Source organism: Aspergillus tanneri, assembly GCF_003426965.1.
Source record: "Aspergillus tanneri strain NIH1004 chromosome Unknown AapTan_3_pilon_pilon_pilon, whole genome shotgun sequence".
In the NCBI taxonomy this organism is placed as follows: Eukaryota; Fungi; Ascomycota; class Eurotiomycetes; order Eurotiales; family Aspergillaceae; genus Aspergillus; species Aspergillus tanneri.
This window is the reverse complement of record NW_022984630.1, coordinates 679,555-701,666: the sequence shown is the minus strand read 5'-3', so window position 1 is coordinate 701,666 and position 22,112 is coordinate 679,555. Positions and strand designations below refer to the sequence as shown.

The 22,112-nt window shown below is 47.8% G+C and overlaps 9 protein-coding genes across 9 annotated transcripts; 6 read left to right on the top strand and 3 right to left on the bottom strand.

Annotated features, from left to right (window-relative positions):
* Window positions 1–140: 140 nt before the first annotated feature.
* Window positions 141–4,204, top strand: ATNIH1004_004020 (PT repeat family protein; the record flags this gene model as incomplete). Its single annotated transcript, XM_033568692.1, has 3 exons — window positions 141–408; window positions 489–3,809; window positions 3,873–4,204. The coding sequence occupies 3 exons, from the start codon at window positions 141–143 to the stop codon at window positions 4,202–4,204; spliced, it is 3,921 nt and encodes a 1,306-aa protein (XP_033427498.1).
* A 1,324-nt stretch (window positions 4,205–5,528) lies between these two features.
* ATNIH1004_004019 (uncharacterized protein) lies at window positions 5,529–8,516 on the top strand (the record flags this gene model as incomplete). Its single annotated transcript, XM_033568691.1, has 2 exons — window positions 5,529–5,610; window positions 5,752–8,516. 2 exons carry the CDS (start codon window positions 5,529–5,531, stop codon window positions 8,514–8,516), a joined length of 2,847 nt encoding a protein of 948 aa, XP_033427497.1.
* Window positions 8,517–8,967: 451 nt separating this feature from the next.
* ATNIH1004_004018 (nuclear export protein Noc3) lies at window positions 8,968–11,019 on the bottom strand (the record flags this gene model as incomplete). The annotated part of the gene is made up of 1 exon (XM_033568690.1): window positions 8,968–11,019. The coding sequence occupies one exon, from the start codon at window positions 11,017–11,019 to the stop codon at window positions 8,968–8,970; it is 2,052 nt and encodes a 683-aa protein (XP_033427496.1).
* A 214-nt stretch (window positions 11,020–11,233) lies between these two features.
* Window positions 11,234–11,901, top strand: NIP7 (ribosome biosynthesis protein NIP7; the record flags this gene model as incomplete). Its single annotated transcript, XM_033568689.1, has 3 exons — window positions 11,234–11,667; window positions 11,718–11,814; window positions 11,878–11,901. The coding sequence occupies 3 exons, from the start codon at window positions 11,234–11,236 to the stop codon at window positions 11,899–11,901; spliced, it is 555 nt and encodes a 184-aa protein (XP_033427495.1).
* Window positions 11,902–12,663: 762 nt separating this feature from the next.
* On the top strand, window positions 12,664–14,521 carry DCN1 (DCN1 family protein; the record flags this gene model as incomplete). Its single annotated transcript, XM_033568688.1, has 5 exons — window positions 12,664–12,747; window positions 12,873–12,916; window positions 13,720–13,790; window positions 13,852–14,026; window positions 14,098–14,521. 5 exons carry the CDS (start codon window positions 12,664–12,666, stop codon window positions 14,519–14,521), a joined length of 798 nt encoding a protein of 265 aa, XP_033427494.1.
* A 482-nt stretch (window positions 14,522–15,003) lies between these two features.
* On the bottom strand, window positions 15,004–15,946 carry ATNIH1004_004015 (Mpv17/PMP22 family protein; the record flags this gene model as incomplete). The annotated part of the gene is made up of 4 exons (XM_033568687.1): window positions 15,004–15,057; window positions 15,129–15,395; window positions 15,468–15,743; window positions 15,830–15,946. The coding sequence occupies 4 exons, from the start codon at window positions 15,944–15,946 to the stop codon at window positions 15,004–15,006; spliced, it is 714 nt and encodes a 237-aa protein (XP_033427493.1).
* A 1,212-nt stretch (window positions 15,947–17,158) lies between these two features.
* ATNIH1004_004014 (uncharacterized protein) lies at window positions 17,159–18,238 on the top strand (the record flags this gene model as incomplete). Its single annotated transcript, XM_033568686.1, has 1 exon — window positions 17,159–18,238. One exon carries the CDS (start codon window positions 17,159–17,161, stop codon window positions 18,236–18,238), a length of 1,080 nt encoding a protein of 359 aa, XP_033427492.1.
* Window positions 18,239–19,021: 783 nt separating this feature from the next.
* ATNIH1004_004013 (uncharacterized protein) lies at window positions 19,022–20,016 on the top strand (the record flags this gene model as incomplete). Its single annotated transcript, XM_033568685.1, has 2 exons — window positions 19,022–19,203; window positions 19,272–20,016. The coding sequence occupies 2 exons, from the start codon at window positions 19,022–19,024 to the stop codon at window positions 20,014–20,016; spliced, it is 927 nt and encodes a 308-aa protein (XP_033427491.1).
* Window positions 20,017–20,300: 284 nt separating this feature from the next.
* On the bottom strand, window positions 20,301–20,940 carry ATNIH1004_004012 (uncharacterized protein; the record flags this gene model as incomplete). The annotated part of the gene is made up of 2 exons (XM_033568684.1): window positions 20,301–20,697; window positions 20,747–20,940. The coding sequence occupies 2 exons, from the start codon at window positions 20,938–20,940 to the stop codon at window positions 20,301–20,303; spliced, it is 591 nt and encodes a 196-aa protein (XP_033427490.1).
* Window positions 20,941–22,112: the final 1,172 nt, after the last annotated feature.

Below are 22,112 nucleotides of genomic sequence, written 5' to 3'. Positions count from 1 at the left end.
GTTTTGTTTGTCAGTTTTATCTGGAACTTTCAGATTTTCAATTCTTTGTTTAAAATCCTGTTGTCCTTGATCCTCCCTCTTTCGTCTTTTTTCTGAGTCTTTTCTTATCCTTTAACGACCGTTACGACTTTACGAACATCATGGCTGAATCCATTGGCGAGTCGGTTACTTTCTCCATCCGTCGTCCCTGTGATACCCCGGTCATCTTTGTTGCGGGAACGTTTTCCGATCCCAAATGGGAGCCTCTCGAGCTGAACGTTAAGGCGGTGGATGTCCTCACGGAGGAGAATCTGATCTCAACCGAGTATCTATTCTTTCGTGATGTCAAGTTGTCTCCGGGGCAATATCAGTATAGGTTCCGAGATGGTGCCGAGGGCCGGTGGTTCCATGATGAGACGGTAAAAAATGGTACAGTTCGATTCTCTTCGGTCCTGATGACAGGATCCTTGCCGGAAGGCCTTAACTGACTTAGAGCTTTGGAATTCTAGCTCCAGGGGACGACGGCATCGTGAGTAATATTCTCTCCGTCGAACCCGCCGCAGCCACTATTTCAGAGGAGAAGTCCTCTCTTAAGAAAGAAGACAACCCCGTTGAAAATGGTACAAGTGACAAGGCGGAGGAAACAGCAAAGGAATCTGAGGTAAAAGCGACCACTACTGAGTCTGTGGAAGCTGCCTCGTATAAACAGAATGATACCAATGGTGTGGCAGAAAAGGATATAGTCTCAGCTCAGGAGGCCACTGCCGAGGAACAGAATCCGGCAGTGTCTGAGCTACCGACGAAGGCTGCTGATGAGAAGGAAATCGATTCAGAACATGAAGAGCCTCAGTCAAACGGGACGTCGGAAACCGTGGTGAACGGTTCAGAACCTCCTATTGAGAGCTCTAAGATGGAGCAGGCCAGTGAAACAGCGGACAAGCAGGGGACGGCAGAAGAAAAGTCGCCCCAACCCCAGCCCGAGCCAGAAAAAGAAGTTCCCCAACAGAAGGAGGAGAAGGAGGAAGCCCCGTCTTCTTCTACCCAGGCCGAGACAACTCCCGCTGCGAAGGTAGAAGAAACTTCGACCGAGACCAATGGCACAGCTGTTATCGTGGAGAGCACAGTTGACGAGCCTCAGCCAGAAATGCAGTCCGATAAGCCAGCTCCTAAACCCAACGAACCAATTTCGGAGAAAGAATCTTCGGAACCGGTCAAAGAGGAAACAACCAACAAGCAACCGACCATAGATACGCCTGCTCCTGAATCTGATGCCCCCATAGTTTCAGCAGCCACTGAAGAAACTGTCAAGTCTAGCGATGGGGACAAATCTGTGGAAGTTCGTGCTGCTGAAGAGCCAGCAAAAGAGGAACCAAAGGAGGAACTTAAAGAAGAGACTAAGGACGAACAGGAGGAACCTAAGGAGGCAACTAAGGAAGAACCCAAGGAGGAAACCAAAGAAGAGCTCAAAGAAACGCCTATCAAAGAAAAGACCGTCGAGTCTGTAACAGAGACTGCCCAGGAACCGACTCCGACTGCGAATGAGACGACTTCAAGTGAACCCAGCAAAGAAACAGACGCGGTCACTGAGGAGCCAGCCAATAAGCAAACTTCAACTGAGAACGTTTCTGTGGAGCAGCCAGTCGAGCAGCTCTCAAAGGAGGAGCCTTCTGCGGAGGAGACCGTGACAAAAGAGTCAACTGAGGCAGCCGCATCTGAAGAACCCGTGAAGGATGATGTTACAGAAACTATCCAGGCTAACGAAGAGCCTCCTGCAAAGTCAACTGAAGAGCCGGCTTTTGAGGATCCCGCTAAACTGATTGCCGAGGAAGAAAAAGCAGTTGTCGAAGAATCCGCTGAAAAGGCTTCTGCTGAAGATGTCAAGGAGGCCGATCAGGATCCAGTCCCTTCAGAGGAGTCAGTTATTCAAGGGCAAACAGAGACCGTCACTCCCGCCGAAGCTGACAAGGAGGCCTTTGAAGAGGTATTCGAAGGCAAGGCCGCTGCCGAATCCTCTAAAGAGGAACAATTTCTCGAGGAAACTATGAAAGAGCAGTCCGTTGCTGAGAAAGCTACTACCAGAGCACTTGTCCAGGAGACTGCACAGATTGCTAAGAACGTGGAAGAGCCAGAAACTGTGAACGATACAAAGGCCCCTGCCGCTGAAGAGCATATTGTCGAGGAACCTCGTCAGGAATCGAAGACGGAGGTGTCTGTACAGGAACAGGCGCCGGAGGCACCCGCTGCAGAACTTTCGTTCTCCAAGGAAACGGCTGAGGAGCCTGCTTCTAAGGAAATTGTTCCTGAACAGAGCGTTTCCCACGAGTCTAGAGGACCTGTTACTGAAAAACCTAAGGAGCCTACCACCGAAGATTTCGACGCAGCCAATCCGACCGCTGAGGAATCTACTCCCGAGAAGTCAGTTGAAGAATCTCCAGTTGCTGAAGCCGCAGTCCCACAAGAGGCTCCCAAGGACACCCAAACCGAGACGGCTGCTATTGTAGAGTCGGTGAAGGAAGAGACTGCTCTCGAACAGCCTAGCGAGGAATCACATCTCAAGGAAAAACCTGGAATTGACAATCCCGTCACAGATGTTCCTTCAGAGACACAGCTTGCTAGGGATGTTGAGCTTTCCGAAGCACCTCAGGCTGAGGAACCGAAGGTTGAAGAAACGAAAGTAGAGGAGCTTAAGGCAGAGGAAGCTACAGCTAAGAACGCCAAGGTCGATGAAACTCCAGCTGAAGAAACAAAGATCGAGGAGCCTACAGCTGCGGGACCTGAAGTTAAGGAACGTACACCTGAGGAACTCGTGACCGATGTGTCTCTCGTAGAGCAGCCCAAGGTTGAAGAGCCTAAGGTCGAAGAAGCTGCGGTTGAGCAGCCGAAAGCCATAGAGGCAAAGGCTGATGAAACCAGGACTACGGATTCTACTGTTGCCAAGATGGAAGAAAAAGAGTCCGCTCAAGAAATGCCGGCAACAGAACGGGAAACAAATATTGAGAAGTCTGCCGAGGCCACTTCTGCCAAGGTAGAAAGAGACGAAGTGATTGTTAAAACCCACGAGGAACCTGTCGCTGAAGAACTTGTCGCCGAGACTTCAGTGGCCGATAACACGGATGATGTACCTAAGGGCGGAGAACCAGAGGAGCATGCTCCCGAGACAACAGTCAGTGATGTATTTTCGGGACAATCTGTCGCTGAAGTCCTGGCCGTGCAGGCGGAAACAGAAGAGCCAGCAAAACAGCCCGAAGTGAATGAGTCCCAAGAACAGCTGACTACGGAAATTGCCCATACTCCTTCCCAGAATGCAGAAGAAGACCGGGGCCCAGAAGTTACTGAGAGTTCCAAGAAGGTGCAAGCCGCTGAGGACAAGGCACCTGCTGAAACTCCAGAAGCTGCGGCCCCTATTGCAGAGAAAATACCGGAAGTTCAAAGCACTGATGTTGTGGAAGAGACCAAAGCTGCTGAGGAGACCATTGCCCCCAAGGACGGACCGATTCCAGCTGTTTCTGCAGTTGAGACAGAGGCTGCCCCTGTTAGTGATGCACCTGTCAAGCAAAAGACCACTCCTGATACTACTGAACATACGCCTGAGCAACTGGAAGTCTTGGAATCTGCAAAGGAGATCACCCCGCAGAAGAAAGAAAATGCTTCTGAACTTAAGGATAGCATTTTGACTCATGGGGAGATTGGTGCAGGTGCGGCTGCGGCTATTGCTGTTGGCGCTGTTGCTGTTGGAGTGGCCGCTGCTTCTGACAAGAAGCCAGAGAATACTACCGCGTCAACTGACAAAAAGGACCACAAAGCGGCACAGGAATCAGAATCCGCGAAAGGTAGAGAAGCTCCCGGGTTGAATGACGTATTATATCCTGAGTCTGTAGCTGACCCAATCCTAGCTCACCCTATCGACAGCACAACAGAGGTGGCTTCTAGGGAGCCTTTGACCACGGAAGCTGGCCAGCAATCATCAACCGCGAAAATGCCACATCAGGAAGCACCCGCTGCTTCGACGAACAAACCTTCGACTTCGGCTTCTGCCGAACCTACTCCTTCCACCGAGCCGGAAGGCGACAAGTCACGTTCTACGAGCCAGAATCGTTCTGTCGCAGCTGTCTCTCGGAATTCCCAGAATGACGGTTGGCTAAAGGCCATCCTGCGCGCCGTCTTCGTCAACTTCTTTGGCTCAATTTTCTCACCATTCCGCCGCCGTGGAAGGTCCAACCAGTAAAAAAAAAAAAAAAAAAAAAAAAACAATTACTCTATTTCCCCTTAACACAGAATGTTATTATTTCTATTATTGCTAAACCGTTATCATCCACAAACCCGGCTATCCCAGTAGATTTAACTACAGGGTGGCTCTGGTTGGCATGCATATACCCTCTCCCCGTCCTGATTAGTTACTTTATTGTCCAAACATTTCGTCTGTCACTCATTTTATTTGATTAATTGATTGATTCCCCTGTATTTGATATTTGTTGTCATCAATTCAGGTTACTTGCTTTCTGATCTGCTTCGATATGCCTCTCCTCTCCAGACTGGGATTGTTATTTTCAAGTCCATCTCCGTTCAATTTGTATTTGCACCGGTCTACCACGACTGTGAGATTGATTGGCAGTCAGTGTATTATCTGCAGGGCCTATTGATGGTCCGATAATGTTGTCTGGCTGCATGCAGTATGTAATGATGTTATTGATTATGACTGATGATAATAAAGATTTCTCGATATTCTTTATGCAAGTTGTAATTGTCTTAGTAGATAGTTTTGTAAGACTAGGCAGTAAGTAAACTAACTACTTGGTTTGGAATTCAAACCCATTTAGGTAATTACCAGCTTCTTTCCCTACTCCAACACCAAACCACGGCATTCTTCCATGATGGAATCCTACGTTATAGTATCTAATTATCTATAGTCTTAACTGGCCCCAACGTCGTAAGGGCATTTCCACATCTGGAAAAGAACATCCATGAATGTAATACACCATGACCCTCGAAACATCTAGAACAGGCCAGACAAAGCATATCCCAATTAAATTCATGGCTTTGTTTACCTACATTCACTAAAAAGAATATATCCAAGTATACATTACTAAAGTAACTATCCATCTACCATATACTAGTGGAAAAAGCCATATCCAAAGGTCTAGAATATTGCTAGTTAATAGGAACCTGGTGTATAATGTATCTACCTACACAGCGCGCCAATAGTATCGTCTAGTCTATACAGGTAGTATATAGTGAATGTCTACCTGGCTACCTACTTGGGTTCGCTTGGAGGCAAGCGAAATATCGCTTGATTTGGGAATTATTGTCTTGCTAAACTTGGATATTTCTTGGTTTTAGGTTCTCCGTTTACCTATCTGTCTACCTAGTCACTTCTTTGCTTTGTTTATGCACGTTGCATGTTAAGTATTGCACACTGCACACTGCACACTGTTTCAAGGTATATTTCACGGTCTTTCATCCTTTGCATCTCCTTGTGAGACTAAACAGACGCGAGATCGTAATCCTCCTGAGCTTTTTAAATCACCTTGCCCACTTGTTCATTTTCCTCCATGTCTCATCTACAGGGAAATGCGTTTGCACAGATGAAGGCTCGCGAAAAAGAAAGGCAGCAGATTGGTGAGGTCAAGAAAAGTACGTTGCTTCTTTGTCGATATGGATCATTTTTTGGTCCACATCTCTCTATGTCTCTTCCGTTCCATATTGTGCCCTTTACTCAAGAAGAGAAAGAGTATCGAATGAATGCTGATTCTGGCTGTTTATCTTATGCAACAGAGCCAGAGCCATCTCAGAAACCTAGCACTGGTTGCAAGTCAAACGGTTTGGATTATGATCAGGACCTTGCTCTCCCCATGCCAAAACCACGCCATCCTCCTTTGCCGGACCCTGAGCCTGCTCAGGTGCAAACCCCAAAGAAAAGATCCACAAGCAGGGCACGACTGGCAAAGCGTTCCTGTACTGATGCTTCTGCTGCTGAAGCACAATCGGGTGAAAGTCGGAGCAGTCCAGCTACTGACAGCGAGAAGAAGAAATCCAAACTCGCATCGCTTCGTTCCAAGTTCAGCCTGAAGGACATTGGAAAGGAGTTTCGTAAAGACTCGCCTCCTCTATCCGCTTTGCCCAGCCTGCGTAAGTTTAGCAGCAGCAGCGGTCAATCAGATGAAGCAAAGAAGTCTCATGCTTCTAATGTTCGAAACCTTAGCTTTGACGAGGAAAGGTTGTACATCCCCAGAGCAAGAGACGCTGTCATGCACCATCCTTCATCTGCTCCTCCGTTGACATCGACTTTCCGTGAGGCGTTCATTAGGGGCAAAAACTCTCAGAGTAGCACATCTTCCTCTCTTCGTGAGCAGATGTTGAATAGAAAGGATGAGGAATCGGTCGACAAACCCAAGATTTCACATGTCCACGATAACAACGACCTCAAAATGAGCAACTCCGAGACTGCAAAATATCGTCAGATTGCACCCCTTGACGGCTCGTCTCCCCCAGTTTTCACAGGCGTATACTCTAACACCACACACCCAGAGTCCAAAACCAGTAAGCATAGAGGCGGTAACATGGAAGTCGACAGTAACCATGCAACTCCGACCCCTGTCGTACCAAAGACATCGCCTGCTCCTGTGGCTGATATTTGCCGCTCATATTCTCCGTCCATCTATGGCACCGAAGACGACATCAACGGCAAGCCTAAGTCTTCGCTTCACGATCAGAAGCCTGACAACAACGATCAACATCCCTTGATTGTGTCGTCCGACCAAGCAAGTCAAAAGACGGTTAAGAAGGAGAATCAATCGTCTGATGTAATGCCTACCGCCCCTGATCTTGAGGCAGCGCAGGCTCAGTCTTTTGACCATAATCTTAACTATCAAATGTCAATGGACGAGGCACGGTTCTTTGCTGGTGTTACAAGCCATGGAGGCTTTGCTCCTCCTCCCCCTCATCCTGAGTATCAAAACACGGTTACCTTAGAGCAGCTTGTTGATTCGCACGCGCACTCCATTCACATCCACATGGACACTGCCCTTAGCAAACTTGGTAGACAGCTCGAGAATAACAATAACTGGTCGACCGATCAAGTGATAAGACAGGTTGACTCGATGACCGATGTCTCTCGTCTGTTGAATTCAAGAACTGGGAACCAGATTGAGATGATGAAAGAGCTGCACCAGCTTCTGGTTGATCTGCATCTCAAGGTCATTGATATGCAGCACGAGTCGCGTCAGAGGGAACGCAGACTTGTTGAATTATTTCACACCGAAATCGCCAAAATGAGAGCTGAGTTCAACAAGTTGACCATGAATGTCTCGTGCAACCCATTTGTGGGACCGCGTCCCTCGAACACCGAGCTACAGGGCCCTCCGAGTCACACAAAGGCCACCAAAGAGTTTGACAAGCGGAATAAAAGAAAAGCTCGTTCCAACAAAAAGGAAGAGGGGGTTGAAAAACAGCCAGAGAGTAGAACTGGAAAGGAACACGATCAGGAAGGTGAATGTGTTGCTAGTTGCAGTTTGTTAGAACAAGACAAACGCGCCGAGGAACAACCATCTGGTGACAACAACTCAACACCTACAGTATCCTTTCGCAATCCCCCAACTGATGAGCACAAGGATGATCCAGTGTCTACTCAATCTCAACTTAGAAAGCCCATCCTGAAAAATCCTACACTAGAATCTTCTGGTAGCCCTGAGCAGAAAGCGACGAAGATGAGCAGCTCTGCCCAGCTTATAGGTGCACCAGAAGAGGGCCAAATTGGGACTCAAACAGCAGAGCCTGGAAATAAGACTGACAATGAGGAGGCAAAGAATTCGCACAAAAAAGGCATGTTTGGGTTCCACCGTCGACGAGATGATGACAGCCAATCTTCTAGCCGTTTCCTGCGTACACCTCAGCGCAACAAAGAGCGCAAGACTCCTGCCAAAGAATGCAATCCAACTCCATCAACTCCCCCCATGCAAACAGCTCGCTTAAGCACTGCGAATGATGAGCGCTGCCAAGATCATTTAGAGGAAAGCCCAAGCTCTGTCCACCCGGCTTTGCGCAATCCCCGTCAGAAGCAGATCATGGCTGAGCGTGAGTGTCAGAGATATGAGAATCAGGGCCGTCAGCCAACTGGAACTCAGCCAGTGCAGAACCCCATGCAACAACACTCACAGCGTCAACAAAGCCTATCCCATCAGAGCTATAGTCCCAGAGTAATTATGCCACTCAATTTGGTGCCCAATAATCAATACGGAACTTCTCCAATAGTCTTGCAGCAGGGCCAGAGCGGACACAAGCTCGCCGCAAACTACCCCCATCCTCACCCATCTTCGTTAGGACAAGCTCCCCAGGCGGTTATCCCTGTCCCATATTACGGTGCTCATGCCAGTGCTAGCGCTGGTGCAGGGGCACCCAATGTCGTCATGCCACCTCATTGTCCTCAGCCCGCCGGCTCCAACACATATGGCAGAAACGACACGGTGGACATGCGCAGGTGGTACCAAGAAACACGCCGACGTGGTTCTATGGAGAATGACCATTCTTATCATGCAAAATAATCCTTTTTTATTTAACGCATATGGATTTCGAGCCATAATGACTGAAGACGTCCTTTATCATATGGTCGACGGAGAAGGGTATTAGGATCAAGCTGTATTTGAATTCCATGTTACAACTGAGGAAGTCGAGTTGAGGGATTGGAAATTGGCTGAATTTAGCTTGGGATGTGATCAGGATGGTTTTCGGATTTGAATAATCAGAATTAAGGATTGAAGAAGTTAGATAAGAAGCAAATTCGGTTGGAGTGGGAAAGTTGAATTGCTCACGTGTTCATTTACTGGGTATCTTACAAGGCCAGCCACAAAACGATGGAAGAGAGAAAAAAAAAAAGGAGGGGTCGCCGAAGATGACTGAATGACTTTATGGAACCAAGAGAAAGAAAAAAAAAAAATATTAAAAGGGATACAATAATACGGTAACCGTGATCACGTCGTAGGTATGACAACAAGCCTATTTTCCTGAAATCATCTTCTCCATATCTAAAACAGCATCCCGCACTTGAGGACAGTAGTGTAGTCGTAATAGCTCCCCTTCCCAGACTGTCCCAGCAAATACATTCGTCGCTTCTATATCCAGCGCGTACGGGTTGTATACACCGTCACCCTTACGCTCTTCACTATGCCACAATGGCGAAATCCGACGTGCGTGGTATTTGGCGACCTGGTTCAATAGTGACAACGTTGCAATGGCAGATTTCTCAGGAAATTGAAGGGACGTCGTCATGAGACGTTTGGTAAAACTGCCCAGCCGAACTGGTGGAGGAGTTCCATGGGCACGAGACAATAATGTGGAATGGATGCAGCGGAGGAGCAGCACAGTGGGAGTTTGGAAGTTGACTTTGTTTCGCGATCGGTGGGATGCACTTTCGGGAAAGTTCGGATCTGGAAGTCGAAGCGATTTGTTTGGGTTATATTCAACGTCGGGATTGATGGAGAGAGAGTAGAGACAGCTGTAGAGGTGCCTAATGAAGAAACTGAGGTCCAGATGGAGCGCCGCTGCTGCTTTGCTGGCGTCTTGTCCTTCCAAGAGGGCAAAGGCAGTGACAGTGCAAAGGAGAGCCTCACGCTGAGAATCTCGTGCGGTCGTCTCAGATTCGATATTTGCCTCGTCCGCATCCTCGTCCCATACTTCCGTCTGGTCGGCATGTCCTATTAGTTCCTTCAAGGCCTCAAGTAAATCTCCGAAGAAATCTTGGTTGATCAGATGGGCATATTTGGCAAGACCCTCAAGCACTGGTCCCATCAGAATAGGGATTCGGAGCTTCAGAATACGGAAGTACGTTCCAAACACCAGCTTCAATGTCTCCGCCTGGTTTTTCTCCCTTTCTTCATGTGAGACTAAGGCGTCTGCTTCTTTCATATCTTTCTCCACTGCCTTTCGTTCCTTATCGAGCTTACGATCCCGTTTGGTGCGGAATTCCCGCTTTTGCTTGAGCTTTTTGCCACCGAGGGTGTCATTTCCTGGCTCGTTGCGATCAACTCGGTGCCTTGATGCCTTGGATGAAAATTCGGACAGCAAGCGTAGATGGAGGAACGCATCCAAGATGCTTTCATGAATCCTGTAATCCTTTGCCTTCATCATCTTGGACAACAAACGGACCGCTTCGAGGGAAACAACACCATCGTCATCACGTGAAAATACCTCTTCAAGGGTTTCCCGGCATTTAATGAAGTCCGCATCAATCTGTCTCCGGGCAAGGCGGTTGATAAGAATCTTCAGTAGCTCCCCTCGAAAGTTGAAATGAGGTACGGAGAGGAGGAGAATACAGGCACAGTTGATCGCGACGCTCTTCAGGCCAGCGTCAACACTTGTCCCTTTATCTTTAGAAGGTTTTGTGAGCTCCGACAGCTTCTGAACGTAATGTTTGTATCCTGAAAGAAGCGTTTGCTCGTATGTCCGCAGCTTGCGCACCTCCTTCGAGATCTTGCCGGAAATTTCATCGTCACCAAGAGGACGAATCCTGTATCCAGGAATCACATCCTTGTAGATTGCCGCTTGCGAGGCAAGAGCCAGTTTCTGAATCGCAACATGCGAGCCCTTCTCAACCATTTCGGCCATCGTCTTAAATGATGAGAGGTGTTCCTCAGGGTCCTCGTTGATCAATGTTGCAGCCTTTGCAAGATCCTCCTTTGCCTGGATAATTTGCAATTTTAATGGGATTTTTGGTGGTTGGTCTTCGACAGCATTCTCCTCATCCTCCATATTTTTCTCACCATCTGAATTTCCATCCTTTTCATCATTATCGGTCCCCAGAAAGCTGTCAGATTCTTCAGCCTCGGCATCAGGCTCTTCTACATTCTGCAGCCCTTCCGCAGTTTTTATGGGTAGCCGCGTCCTCTCCTTTTCTTTTTTACCCAGTTTGCGTGGCCGGCGCTCATAGTCTTGCTCTAGGTCCCATTCGGCTGCGTTGTTAAAGAAGTCCTTGGTAGCCTGTGAAGGGCCATTTCCCTCATCACCAGGAGGACTCAGGCGTCTCCTCTTTGTTGTTCGACTTGGAGCCATTTTTAGCTCCGGAAGGTGTGGAAGGCGGTGGTGATAGATAAGTTGAATTGGAATTTTCGTTAGCCGTCTGAAACTTTTTTTTCTCATCGCCGGCGTGCCGGCGCCAAGACCTCCGACGCTAAAACTCCACTTGTCTAGAATTTTTGTCCGCGGAGCTTTCTCCCGACAACAACAAGTTTGTCAAAACTCGCATCTCAAGCCAGTATCATACAAAATGCGGCAATTAACAGAAGAGGAGCTGAAAACAATGCTGGGCAAACTGGCCGGCTATACTGGTCGTTCACTGAATAACCTCATTACAGCATCTGAGGATGACGATCGATACGTATTTCGACTTCACGGCTCCCGAGCCTACTATCTGAAGTTATCACTGGCAAATATGGCGACTTCGATTCCTCGCTCAAACCTCCTTTCGCTTGGAACCTGCATGGGAAAATTCACCAAGACCGGAAAGTTCCGTGTACAACTCACGGCGCTGGACGTCATTGCGCCGCACGCAAGATACAAGGTGTGGATTCGCGAGAATGGACAGATGCCTTTTCTGTACGGCTCGAACATCGTTCGTACCCACGTTGCTCGTTGGAGTGAGGATATTCCTGAACATCAAGGTGTGGTGGTATACAACATGGACGATACTCCGTTAGGATTGTATGTATCTCGAGTCTTTATGGCCATATCAAAGCTGACAGCTTTCTCAGCGGAATCACGGCAAGGAGCACCCAAGAACTACGAAAATTAGATCCCTCTGCGATTGCCGTTTTCCGCCAGACAGATCTCGGAGAATATTTACGCGAGGTAGGTGTCTTTTTACTCTGCAGACGTGTCTATAATAGTGGCTAGCTGCTAACTGCCCTCTAGGAAGATACTCTTTTCACAGCATAGAAGAAAGGTTCTGCATTTGCGGGATTGTTCATAGGATTCGAAGACTAGATACCTGGGGATTCTCGCAGGAGTTTTGGAGTCGCCTATCTGTTCAAATAGAAAAGTTCTTGCTCTGGATATATTCATGGATTTTTTTTAATAGATACCACAACTTTCCGGTTGAATGAAGTTGTTCTAGGTAAAATTTCAGTGGAGTGATGAAGCGACACCTCTCCACTATCCCTATTAATTACATTTTTTTGGTTATATAGTTATATCTGCTCTAGACTGGAAGCCCGGGGGGGTAACGACAAGTAGGACGCGGTGTTGCGTGTGCAGAAAATTGGCCTCTTTCGCCATAAGGGGTATTTTAATTATATATTTATACAGCTGACTAGTATAGCTAGATCTGAAGAGTAAATTATAACTAGAATTATATTTTCCCTATTTCATAGGTCTAAAGTTTCCCTTGTAATTAATTTGGTCAATCAAAATATTACCCAATTTGGAATTTGGGGATACATCTTGTCGGAGAAAATGAGGGGCACGTGCACGGTGGCCGATCGATCAGTCAGCGCGTAGGGTCAACTTTCCTCCATCCAAGCCAGACATACAGGACTGCTCTATCACTATTCTACTTCTTTTTTAGGATATCTCCTTGAATATCCAAAGAGTAGCTCCTTTGCTAGTATTTTATTTCCCGAGGGTGGCTTCGCCTTTTCCATTTAATCCTTCAAATATAACAGCGTTATATCATAGGCACCCGCCTATTCTCAACCCACCATGCCACCATACTCCAGCGCTCAAAAGCAACAGATAGCCCAATTTGTGAATTTCACACAGACTAAGGATACAGTGGCTGCTAAGGTATGGGCTTTCTTCTTTGTTTAGCACCCGAGGTTCCAATATTTCAGCAATCCAGTTAATCCCGCAAATGCATCCGAGGTCACGTGTACATTACAAGATTAAGGCTGACTATTATTTTGCTTTAGTTTCTAAGGGCATCTAGGTGGAATGTACAGGAAGCAATTGATACGTGAGTAACAGAGATTTTTGCTTTTATCCTAGACTACCTTTTCACCCCTACTAGCCTTGATCCCAGGACTTGTTGGTCCACATACCCCATTTTCAATGGCATCCTTAAAGGACAATAAAAGACCTAAGGCATTTCTTGTTCTGGCATTTGCGGGCTGGTGCTGGCCTTTCAATCTTTTACGGCTGTTTTCAATCCGTTACTTTTGTACCTTGCGGGACATGCATTGTCAGTTTGAGTGCTAGTGGCGTTCTATTTAGATGTCTCATTCTCTTTCCCACTGAGACTACACAGGCATCGAGAACTGGCTTACCGTTGAATCCTACATTTTTATCTATCTATTATACAACCATCATATGCAAACTATGGCATTTGAACTGTGTTTGAGTTCGGCTCTAAGAAGCCCGTGAGGCTCTCTTTCGCTGAACTATGTGTCAATCACCATGGGGAAATCTGATCTTGACTTGGTTATGATATATTACCATCATCGCGTTGCTTCTACAGAGAGTTTTATATTGGGACTGTATCTAAGTCCTTGTTTGTCTTGTGTCGGACTCCATGCAACTCTTCCGGCCCGAGCCGAGGCTTGAACTGCTTATGCCATCACTCCCAAGATCAAGTTATCTAGGCGCTTCGTACTTTAGGAGGGGGAAAGAGGGGATATGATAGCGAATGTGACCATGGATTGATACGCAACATCATTGGCTCGTGTTTACAATATCAAATTGCCCACCTGACTTACAATAATGACAATAATGACAGCCACACAAACACGTGTCCATTCAGTTACTGATGTGATGGTCCAGGTACTTTCAAAGCCCCAAAGGGGCAGGGGGTAGCACATCTGCTCTCAACAAGATCTTTGACAGCTATCAAGGTACATACATACTCAACACACGATTGGATCCATACTTATCTAGCTAACCGACCACAAACAGACTCACCGGCAAACAATCCCGATGGCATCGGCATCGAAGGCGCGATGAAGTACTTTGGAGATCTCCAAGTCCAACTGGACGAGGTGACGTGCCTTGGAATAGCGGAACTGCTTCAATCGCCCTCGATGGGTGAATTCACTCGAGAAGGTTTCCTGAATGGATGGAGATCGGCCGGGTAAGTATCATAAATCCTAGCTTCCCTCATATCTTTTTTTTCCTTCTAACACACGGAGCACGGGTATCCAGATGCGATTCCCTGGACAAGATGATCACGCACGCCAAGGACATCCGGGGACGCATCCCGACGCAACCAGATCTCTTCCGTCGGATCTACCGCTACACGTTCCCACTGTGCCGCATGCAAGGCCAGCGTAATCTGACATTTGAGATCGCAGCCGAACAATGGAAGTTGTTCTTCACGCCAGACAACGGCGGAATCCAATGGAATACGTCGACGACGCCCTGGCTGGATTGGTGGATTGAGTTTCTGGAGGGACGCGGAAAGCGGCCGGTGAATAAGGACCTGTGGGAGCAGGTTGAGGTGTTCATGCGAAAGACCCACGAAGACGAGTATTTTGGATGGTGGAGTGAGGACGGGGCATGGCCTGGCGCATTGGATGATTTTGTAAGCTGGGTGCAGGAGAAGAGAGGAGGGATGGACGTTGAATGATCACACTTACTAGGCGAGTAGCTTAAGTATAACAGTCGTCTTGTCCATTCTTCCATAGTACTTTACTGTGAACGCGTATGGTGGCGTGTACGGGTGTGTACATCTACAGAAACTAAAATATGGGATTGAGGACTCGAAGGCGACATTATAAACAATAATGACAAATACGTATATCGCCGAGGTAAGATAGGTAAGAAGGTGGGGGGGAAAACATTCATCATAACAGTAAAACATATCTTCATCTCGATACAAGACGAAAGAAAGGGATAAATCGGGGTAGTAGAGGAGATCACCCGAACAGGTTCAGCAGAACGTGAAACAAGATAAATGTCATAAGATCCAACCACATTTATATCTTCAATATACCAAGTGAGCCTGAGCATATTTCTTTGACTTTTGGGTGTTGAATATCAGAGGAAATATAGCAAGTTGGATATCGTAGGTCGACCGGCTCTGTGGGCATGGGACAATATGCATATCCTCTACCGGTATTCCTTGTCGTACTCACTGCCTGGGGCACGGCGTTGGTCGTAACGCTATTGGGGGGCGGGGGGAAACGCGTTAGTTGTGTCCGGTGGAAAGGAGCCGGAATTTAGACGCGACTTACCCTTCTCAGGGCCTCCAAACGCTTCTTCTTGGTGTGGGTGTTGACGTAGGTTCCGATCACGAAACCAATGATGTTAAAGAATGGCACCCAGGTGTGCTCGGGGAGGAACTTCTGCGCGAAAGCCAGGGCAATGGGCGAAGTCACCCAGCTGACTTTCATGACGGGCATAAACCCGGCGCGAACGGTGGCGCGGACCTGGTGGAAGGTGCGCGCGCCAGCGATAATCGCCATTGAACACAGGTAGACTCCATTTTGAATAGGGGAGACCTATGGTGTCATTAGTCAATCGCGCAGTGCTCTGGGAGTCAGAGACACGAATGGGGTTAAACAGGAACATACAACGAGATTGCTGACGAGAATCTGCAAGATCTTCGCCTTCAGACTTGTCCGGCCGGCGAAGATCTTTTGAAGAATGCCCACGAGGAAATGACCCAAGGGGGCACTGATGAACATTCCGTAGAGAAGCATCTTCGGCACGCGGGCGCTGAAGTAGTGTCCGTTTTTGCTGACATCATGTGCAATCCAGGAGGCCAGGAATTCTTGCAGACCGGAGAGAACACCCGACGTCAACATCTTGGTGCGCAACGGGTTCGACTGAAGTTGACGGAGATACAGCTGCAATGAGGTTCAATTTCTCGATCAGCGAAAGTTGTACGCGCATCCAGGGCATGTCCACCTCCCATGACAATAGGTAAACATACAGCCAGATAACCGGTCTCGGACTTTCCTCCAGTCAACCGTTCGCCGACCTTATGCGCCAACTCCTTGGTGTCTTTACGAAGCGATCGAGACACCTCATCTTCAAATTTGACGGACATGATGGCTGACGATGGGGTGAAAGAAGAGATCGGATGCGCGCGATACGGTTAATCGATACCAGCGGATAATGCCTAAGGACAACACAATCAGTAACCGACTTACGGGAGGAAACAACAAAGTTTCAATGACCGACCAACAAAAGCTAAGTTAGAAAGTAATGGCAGTTGACAGGTAATGGAATGGAAGAGTTCTGGATGGGTTGGATGGGATGAGTTAGAAAAGAGTCCCGCGCGAAAGAGACCGGAACAGGGGGGAAGCGATGTTTGTTTATGAAGCGAGGAGGTTGGACTGCGGCCCAGGAAGCTTACCGAGGTAGGAGAATCGCGGATTGAGGGGAGGATGGCGTTGGATGAAGATTGTTTGGTGGATGGATAAATCGGATAGGGGTCCAATTCAATTAATATATGCAGAATGCCAGCACAATACCTGTTATTGTTATCTACCCAAGATCGGATCGCTCAGAAACGATGTGGAGGAAGTCCGGATCGCTCAGGGCGACAGCGAGAGGGACTAGTTAGTCGGCCACGAGGTCGGCAGTGGGCGCATCGTCTCGGCATCGGTCACCTCCGACGGGACTCTTGACAGGAACTCTGCTTCTACCTCTCAAAGGTCCTCACAATAGGCATGGCTGCTCTGCTGGGACGCTTCGTATTTCTTCTCTCTTTCGACGTTCGAGTCTCAACTTAGTCCTGGTGGATTTGATGGCCTAGGCTGTGGGGAAGAGAACTTGGTAGGTAAATAAATAAAGATGGGGAATGCTTTTATGGGGAAAACAAAGTAAAATAAAATAAAAAGAGCAGTCCTATAAGATGGATAAGATGAAACTAGATTCCAACGGTTATCATTTCTACTACATCCTATCTCCTGGTCCAACCACCATAACAACAGGTCACAAACCGGTGTTGAATTTATACCTACAGTCCAGAACCAGAGACTACAGCCCTCTATAGTAGGCTAAGTTATCCCTGCTGTGCTATTCGCTGCCATAAAATCATCTCGAAGTATTCCTTCAAATTACCATGGCAGTTGATTTAACGAGCTCTTTCATTCACCCACACATTCACTGTTCTGATCGCCAGGCCAGCCCATGCTACCCAGAGCCGGACCTCAAGAAACATTCATTTGATTTTATTTCCAATTTACCATGTGGTATTCCTCTTTCCCATCATACAGTTCACCCTCATTGACGCTTCAGTCGGATTCCACAAACCATGGCAGACAAAGAGGATGAAAACGCATGGGATTCCAGAGACCCTCTTCCTATTTCATATGGCGGATCACCAGACTTCCCTTTTTTGAAACCTTACCAGGAGCAGGAATTGACCTCAGACAGCTGCCTACTCTCTATATCTAAACCCCAGCATCCCTCATCAGAGGAGGAACCATCTTCCAGCAGTGATACACCCCTTCAATCCGCGCCCACCATTCGCCAGCCAACTGTGCGTCCTCCAGTTTGTACACACAGTGTGGTAGAACGTCAGTACTGTGTTCACGAGTTCGAGCTATGCGAATCGTGCGGTAGAATACCCTTTCTTGGATGGTTCTTCGCTTGCGTGGAAGACACATCCGGTTTTTCGGACCCGTTAGATCCCATCCGGGGCCCATTTCTCAGCCCCTGGATTCTGAAAGCGATAGAAAATGGGAATTACACCGTGGAAGAGAGAGAGGTTCTGATCCAACAAAAACTGGGCGTCATGAGAATGGCGGCGCTGGAAAAACATCCTTCGAGTCCTGCTCTCTCACTACTGGAAGTCGAGAATGAGCCCGGAGAATACATAACTCAGTACAATCAGAGTCCCTTCAGGGTCAACCAATCTATCGGTCACACGCAGCAAACTAGCAGCTCAACCTCGTATACGTCTTCTCGTCCACTTCCACCTCCGCCGTGCACGCTCAGAGCCTGTCGTCACTGTGAGCGTCGATTTGCTAATCTCGAAGAGCGCTCATGGTCCAGCATTAACGAAATCTGCAGTGATCCCACCATTACAGTCCCTGCTGCGTGGGAGCTAGCTGGTAGACCTGTCTCCGATTCCAATACGGTTCGTAATTTGGGGTTGCGACAAGTCACGATGCCTTATCCGAATGCCCAGTCAGCCAGCTGCTGGACCACGAGGAGCCATGAAAAGGTCGCAGATGCGAAGCTGTATATTCAAAAGAGCATAGCCAGCCACGAACTTCCCCATCTAGTCAATCAGTCGTTAACCATCTCGGGACAAAGTGCCAGCAAATCAAACCATCAAGCGGTTAATGCTCATCCTAATGAGTCAATCCAACCATCACCTTTGAAATGAATGCATTCCTAACTTGTGATAGTGATGAATCAGACCACGATACTCGCCAACGTGACTGTGGAGCGTCATGAGACGGGGTCATAACACACCACTAACCATAAGTATATCCACCTATTAGGTTTGTCTGGAGGTTAGACGATGAAATTGTATTTAGCAGCAGGTCCAGTCGAGCAATTTGGTAGGATGGATGTCAGGCTTGGAGACAGCGATTGGATCCATGGAACAGCGCATGTAATTATCGTTCTCGGTCCTAATAGTTAGCTTAAACTGGTTCAGGGGTTTAAGATGAAGAATCCATTCCAAGGCTTGATATACAACTTGTAACGGTTCCAATTGAATCTCCTAGCAAGCGAAAGCCTATATCAGAAAAATACTTCCATCCAATTGCTGAGTATGACATTGAAGCAATCTTAGTCTTTGCAAAAACTCCGCTTTTTTGGGATCCGCTAGATCCTTGAAATCATTACTATTGAGTCTCCAGAGCAAACGTACAGTAAACAACCCCAGGCATGCTCTCAGGAACCCATTCCATACAGCAAAGAACCAACCTTCCATAGCAACCACAATATTTCATACATATAGCGCACAAGATAAATAGATGACGTTGTCATCTACGTTTGTCCGCACCACTACCCGTGTCACTCCGGTACCTCGGCATCTTCGCCAAGCGTAATGTGGATCAAATGCGCTGGATGATTTCCCCTTAAATACCCAGTAGGCATCAGTCGTACATCTCTCGCCAGTTCGTCGGCAACGCCCGCGAGGTTTTTCACAGCATCCACGATGGACGCTGAGCGCCCCCCCGATTCTTCTGTGCCCGCTGCCGCTGAACAGGAATCACCAAGGGGGACATGGGCCACCCCCGCGGGAACTTCACCACGACCGTCCGCACCACCGCAGGTTGCTAGGCGACAGATGCTGGCGGCTTTCAGGGCGACGGATATTGTTATCAGTCGCTTGGATAAGTGAGTTGTCCCTAGCCAAAGTTGTAGTTTGATTGCGCGACTCACTCATCAAATGCACTCACATATAGTTTGATGTCCACGGCCGCCGGTCAGGAACGAATCTTCGCAGTAACCGGCTATCTCACCCATGTGCTTCATCATCTCCTTGCTTCTGCGCCATGGATAGCCGTGCAGACACGTTTAAGCCTCCTTGCTCGGCTGAACTCCCGAGCAAAACCCACCCCGTCTAAGGATTCCTCGTCACAGTCCCGCCTTCTCGCTTTGTCATCTCTGATGTCCGAGACCCGTTATACGATCCGGCTCCTGGGCCTCATTCCCCTGTGGACATGGGGCTCGGCAACGATCAAATCGCCGCCCTCAGACCGCGTTATGTACACTTTGACGTTGCTACAAGTGTTCGTGAACGTGATCTACCAAGCTCTCGAGAACGGGGCCTACCTCGCGTCAAAGGGAATCATCTCAAAACGGTTTATCGACAGATGGGGCGGTCCCGCCAAATGGGATCTGTGGAGTATTCGGGCCTGGTTTGGACATATTTTCCTACAGTTCTTCGTACTGTGGAGAAAGCGCGTGTGGCTTAAGAAGAAAATGGCCGATCCCTCGACGGAAACAAAAGAGAGCCAGGACGTCGTCAGAGCGGAGATGCGGGCCTGGAAGAAAAGTTTGGTCAACAATGTTTGTTGGGCTCCGGTGTGTCTTCACTGGTGCTTTGAGAACGGTATCGGATTCCCGAATAACTTGACGGGACTCGTTAGTTTCATGGCGGGGGCTTGGGGCGTTGCTGATATGTGGGCTGCAACTGCACAGCCCTGATCACAATTACGTGCATGTGGTAGGTTTCGATTTGTACATATATGGATTTTTTGATAGTAAATCGGTTTGGGGGTTTATGAGGTTAAGCCAGGATATCCACTTTTTTTTTTATAAGCATGGTCCTTGAAGTGATCTGAATTGAATAGGCCAGTACTAAGACAGACACTTAGTTAACTGCTGCATGGCTTAATGCTGATTTTGGAATAAATCTGCATCTGCGCTCTACCCACCACGCTCCCGTATTCTCTGCCAAAAACTAACTGTCGGCTCAAAACCGCTTCAGTTCAGACCCTTTCTTCTGCTGAAGGCTCCTTGGCATCACGAGAATCCTCCGATGATTGTGCCAGAGAATCTAGAGCCTGTCGATGCTGGGATTGTGCGATCAGATCATAGAAGGGACTCTTCAGAAATCCATCTATCGACCAAGCCGAACTGTGTACAGGTATCAAACCATCTGCGCATTCCTTCCACGCAAATGCACCGGCATCGACGGTCCGCACACTCCGCATATCGTGATCGTCGATTCTATCGCTCTGAAATATTCGTGCCTGCACACTCACCAGATTCATCAAGCCGCCCTCTGCTTCGTACATTGCGTTGCGTTGGTGTTCGTTCAGACCGAAAACCAGGATTCCCTCTACAACTGCATGTGGCTCTCTCGATGGGACAATCACCGGTGTGCTGCTGCTTGAGAAATTGGTATAGTTTATATCCGGAGATTGTTGCGAACGTCATCCTCCTGTCAATTTTGACGGTTTGGTCCATCCCTATGAAGTATTTGAGGATTGTGGGGAGCATGAGAACCCCGTAGACGAAGCGCGGGGAGCAGTTCGGCTTCTGAAGGAGGAGAGTCACCTCTTCCTCGGGAAGGGTATTGTTCAAGGTCCGTTCGAAGTCCTTTGGGTACCATGGCTGGCACTTCATGTTTGGAGGTCATCGGAGAAGCTGTAATAAGAAGGAACGACGGCTACTTGGCTCAATGTTGTGTATGACTGGTTGTAGATCTCGTAACTTTGGACCGTGTTGTCGTGGTGTTATTGCTAGGATATGGTAGACATAACTAATAAACGAGGGATAAAGATAGATACACGTAGCTAGCAGTCTGGTTGGAGATTCAAAGGTATATGGAGTGCGATCTGCTCCTCCTCTGCCTTCTATGCCAGGCACAACAAGCAAGCTAAGGAAGGTTCATGTCATCGGCCAAATGGGCTATACAATTCTCGGGTAGTAAGATAATGAAGAGAACGAGTCGCAGAACGTCGCGGATAAAATCTCTATCAGACAGAACAAGGCCTTTAAGAAAAGAGGTTCAGGTGTCTGAGGACTGAAGTTCATTGGCGTGGAGAAGTATATACAGAGTTCTTGTTTGTCATCAAAATAACTTCCTAGTGACGATCAACTTACTTCACTCCCACAGAATCTTCTTTGTCTGCTTATATGACACCATTCGCCTCATGTTCTATTGTGAATTTTCAAGTGGCTACTTTACAGACACTTCACCTACCTGACAATTACTCTGTATTCCTGCGAAATCCGTACATTTTCTATCTTCCATCAAAGAACCGGTCTGTTGAGCCTGAAAAGATATCTCTATCTATTCGTTCTTCGACAGCCTACGAGCAGTGCAATTGGACTTGGAAAAAGGCTCAAGGTGTACTGTGATGGTCCAAGTTTGCGATTCAATATTAGGCTCCATGTCGTTTGGCTAAGCTACCAAAATTATTAGCCGTAGAATTGAGACAACTTTCAATACCATGTGTCTTTCTTTAATTGGTGTCCGTATCCAAGAGCTCTTAGATATGAGTTTGTAAATTCGTGATGGGGCAGGATAGCGGTGGGCTCAAGAAACAAAAAATAGTCATTTTTGAATTCCTGTCATCTTGTACTGCACTAAGATATAGACAGATAGCTTTTCAACCATACATTGCATAGGTAAGCCGGGAACCTTGAATGCAGGAAGACAGGTTACTATAGGCTGGTGGCCGACCAAAACATAGGGAAATGCTGCCTAAGGCAATAAGGGACTGAAGGTGCCGTCCCTGGCTGGTGAAACGACTTGCATACAGCATTTCCTATCAGGATGAACGAGAAAAGTA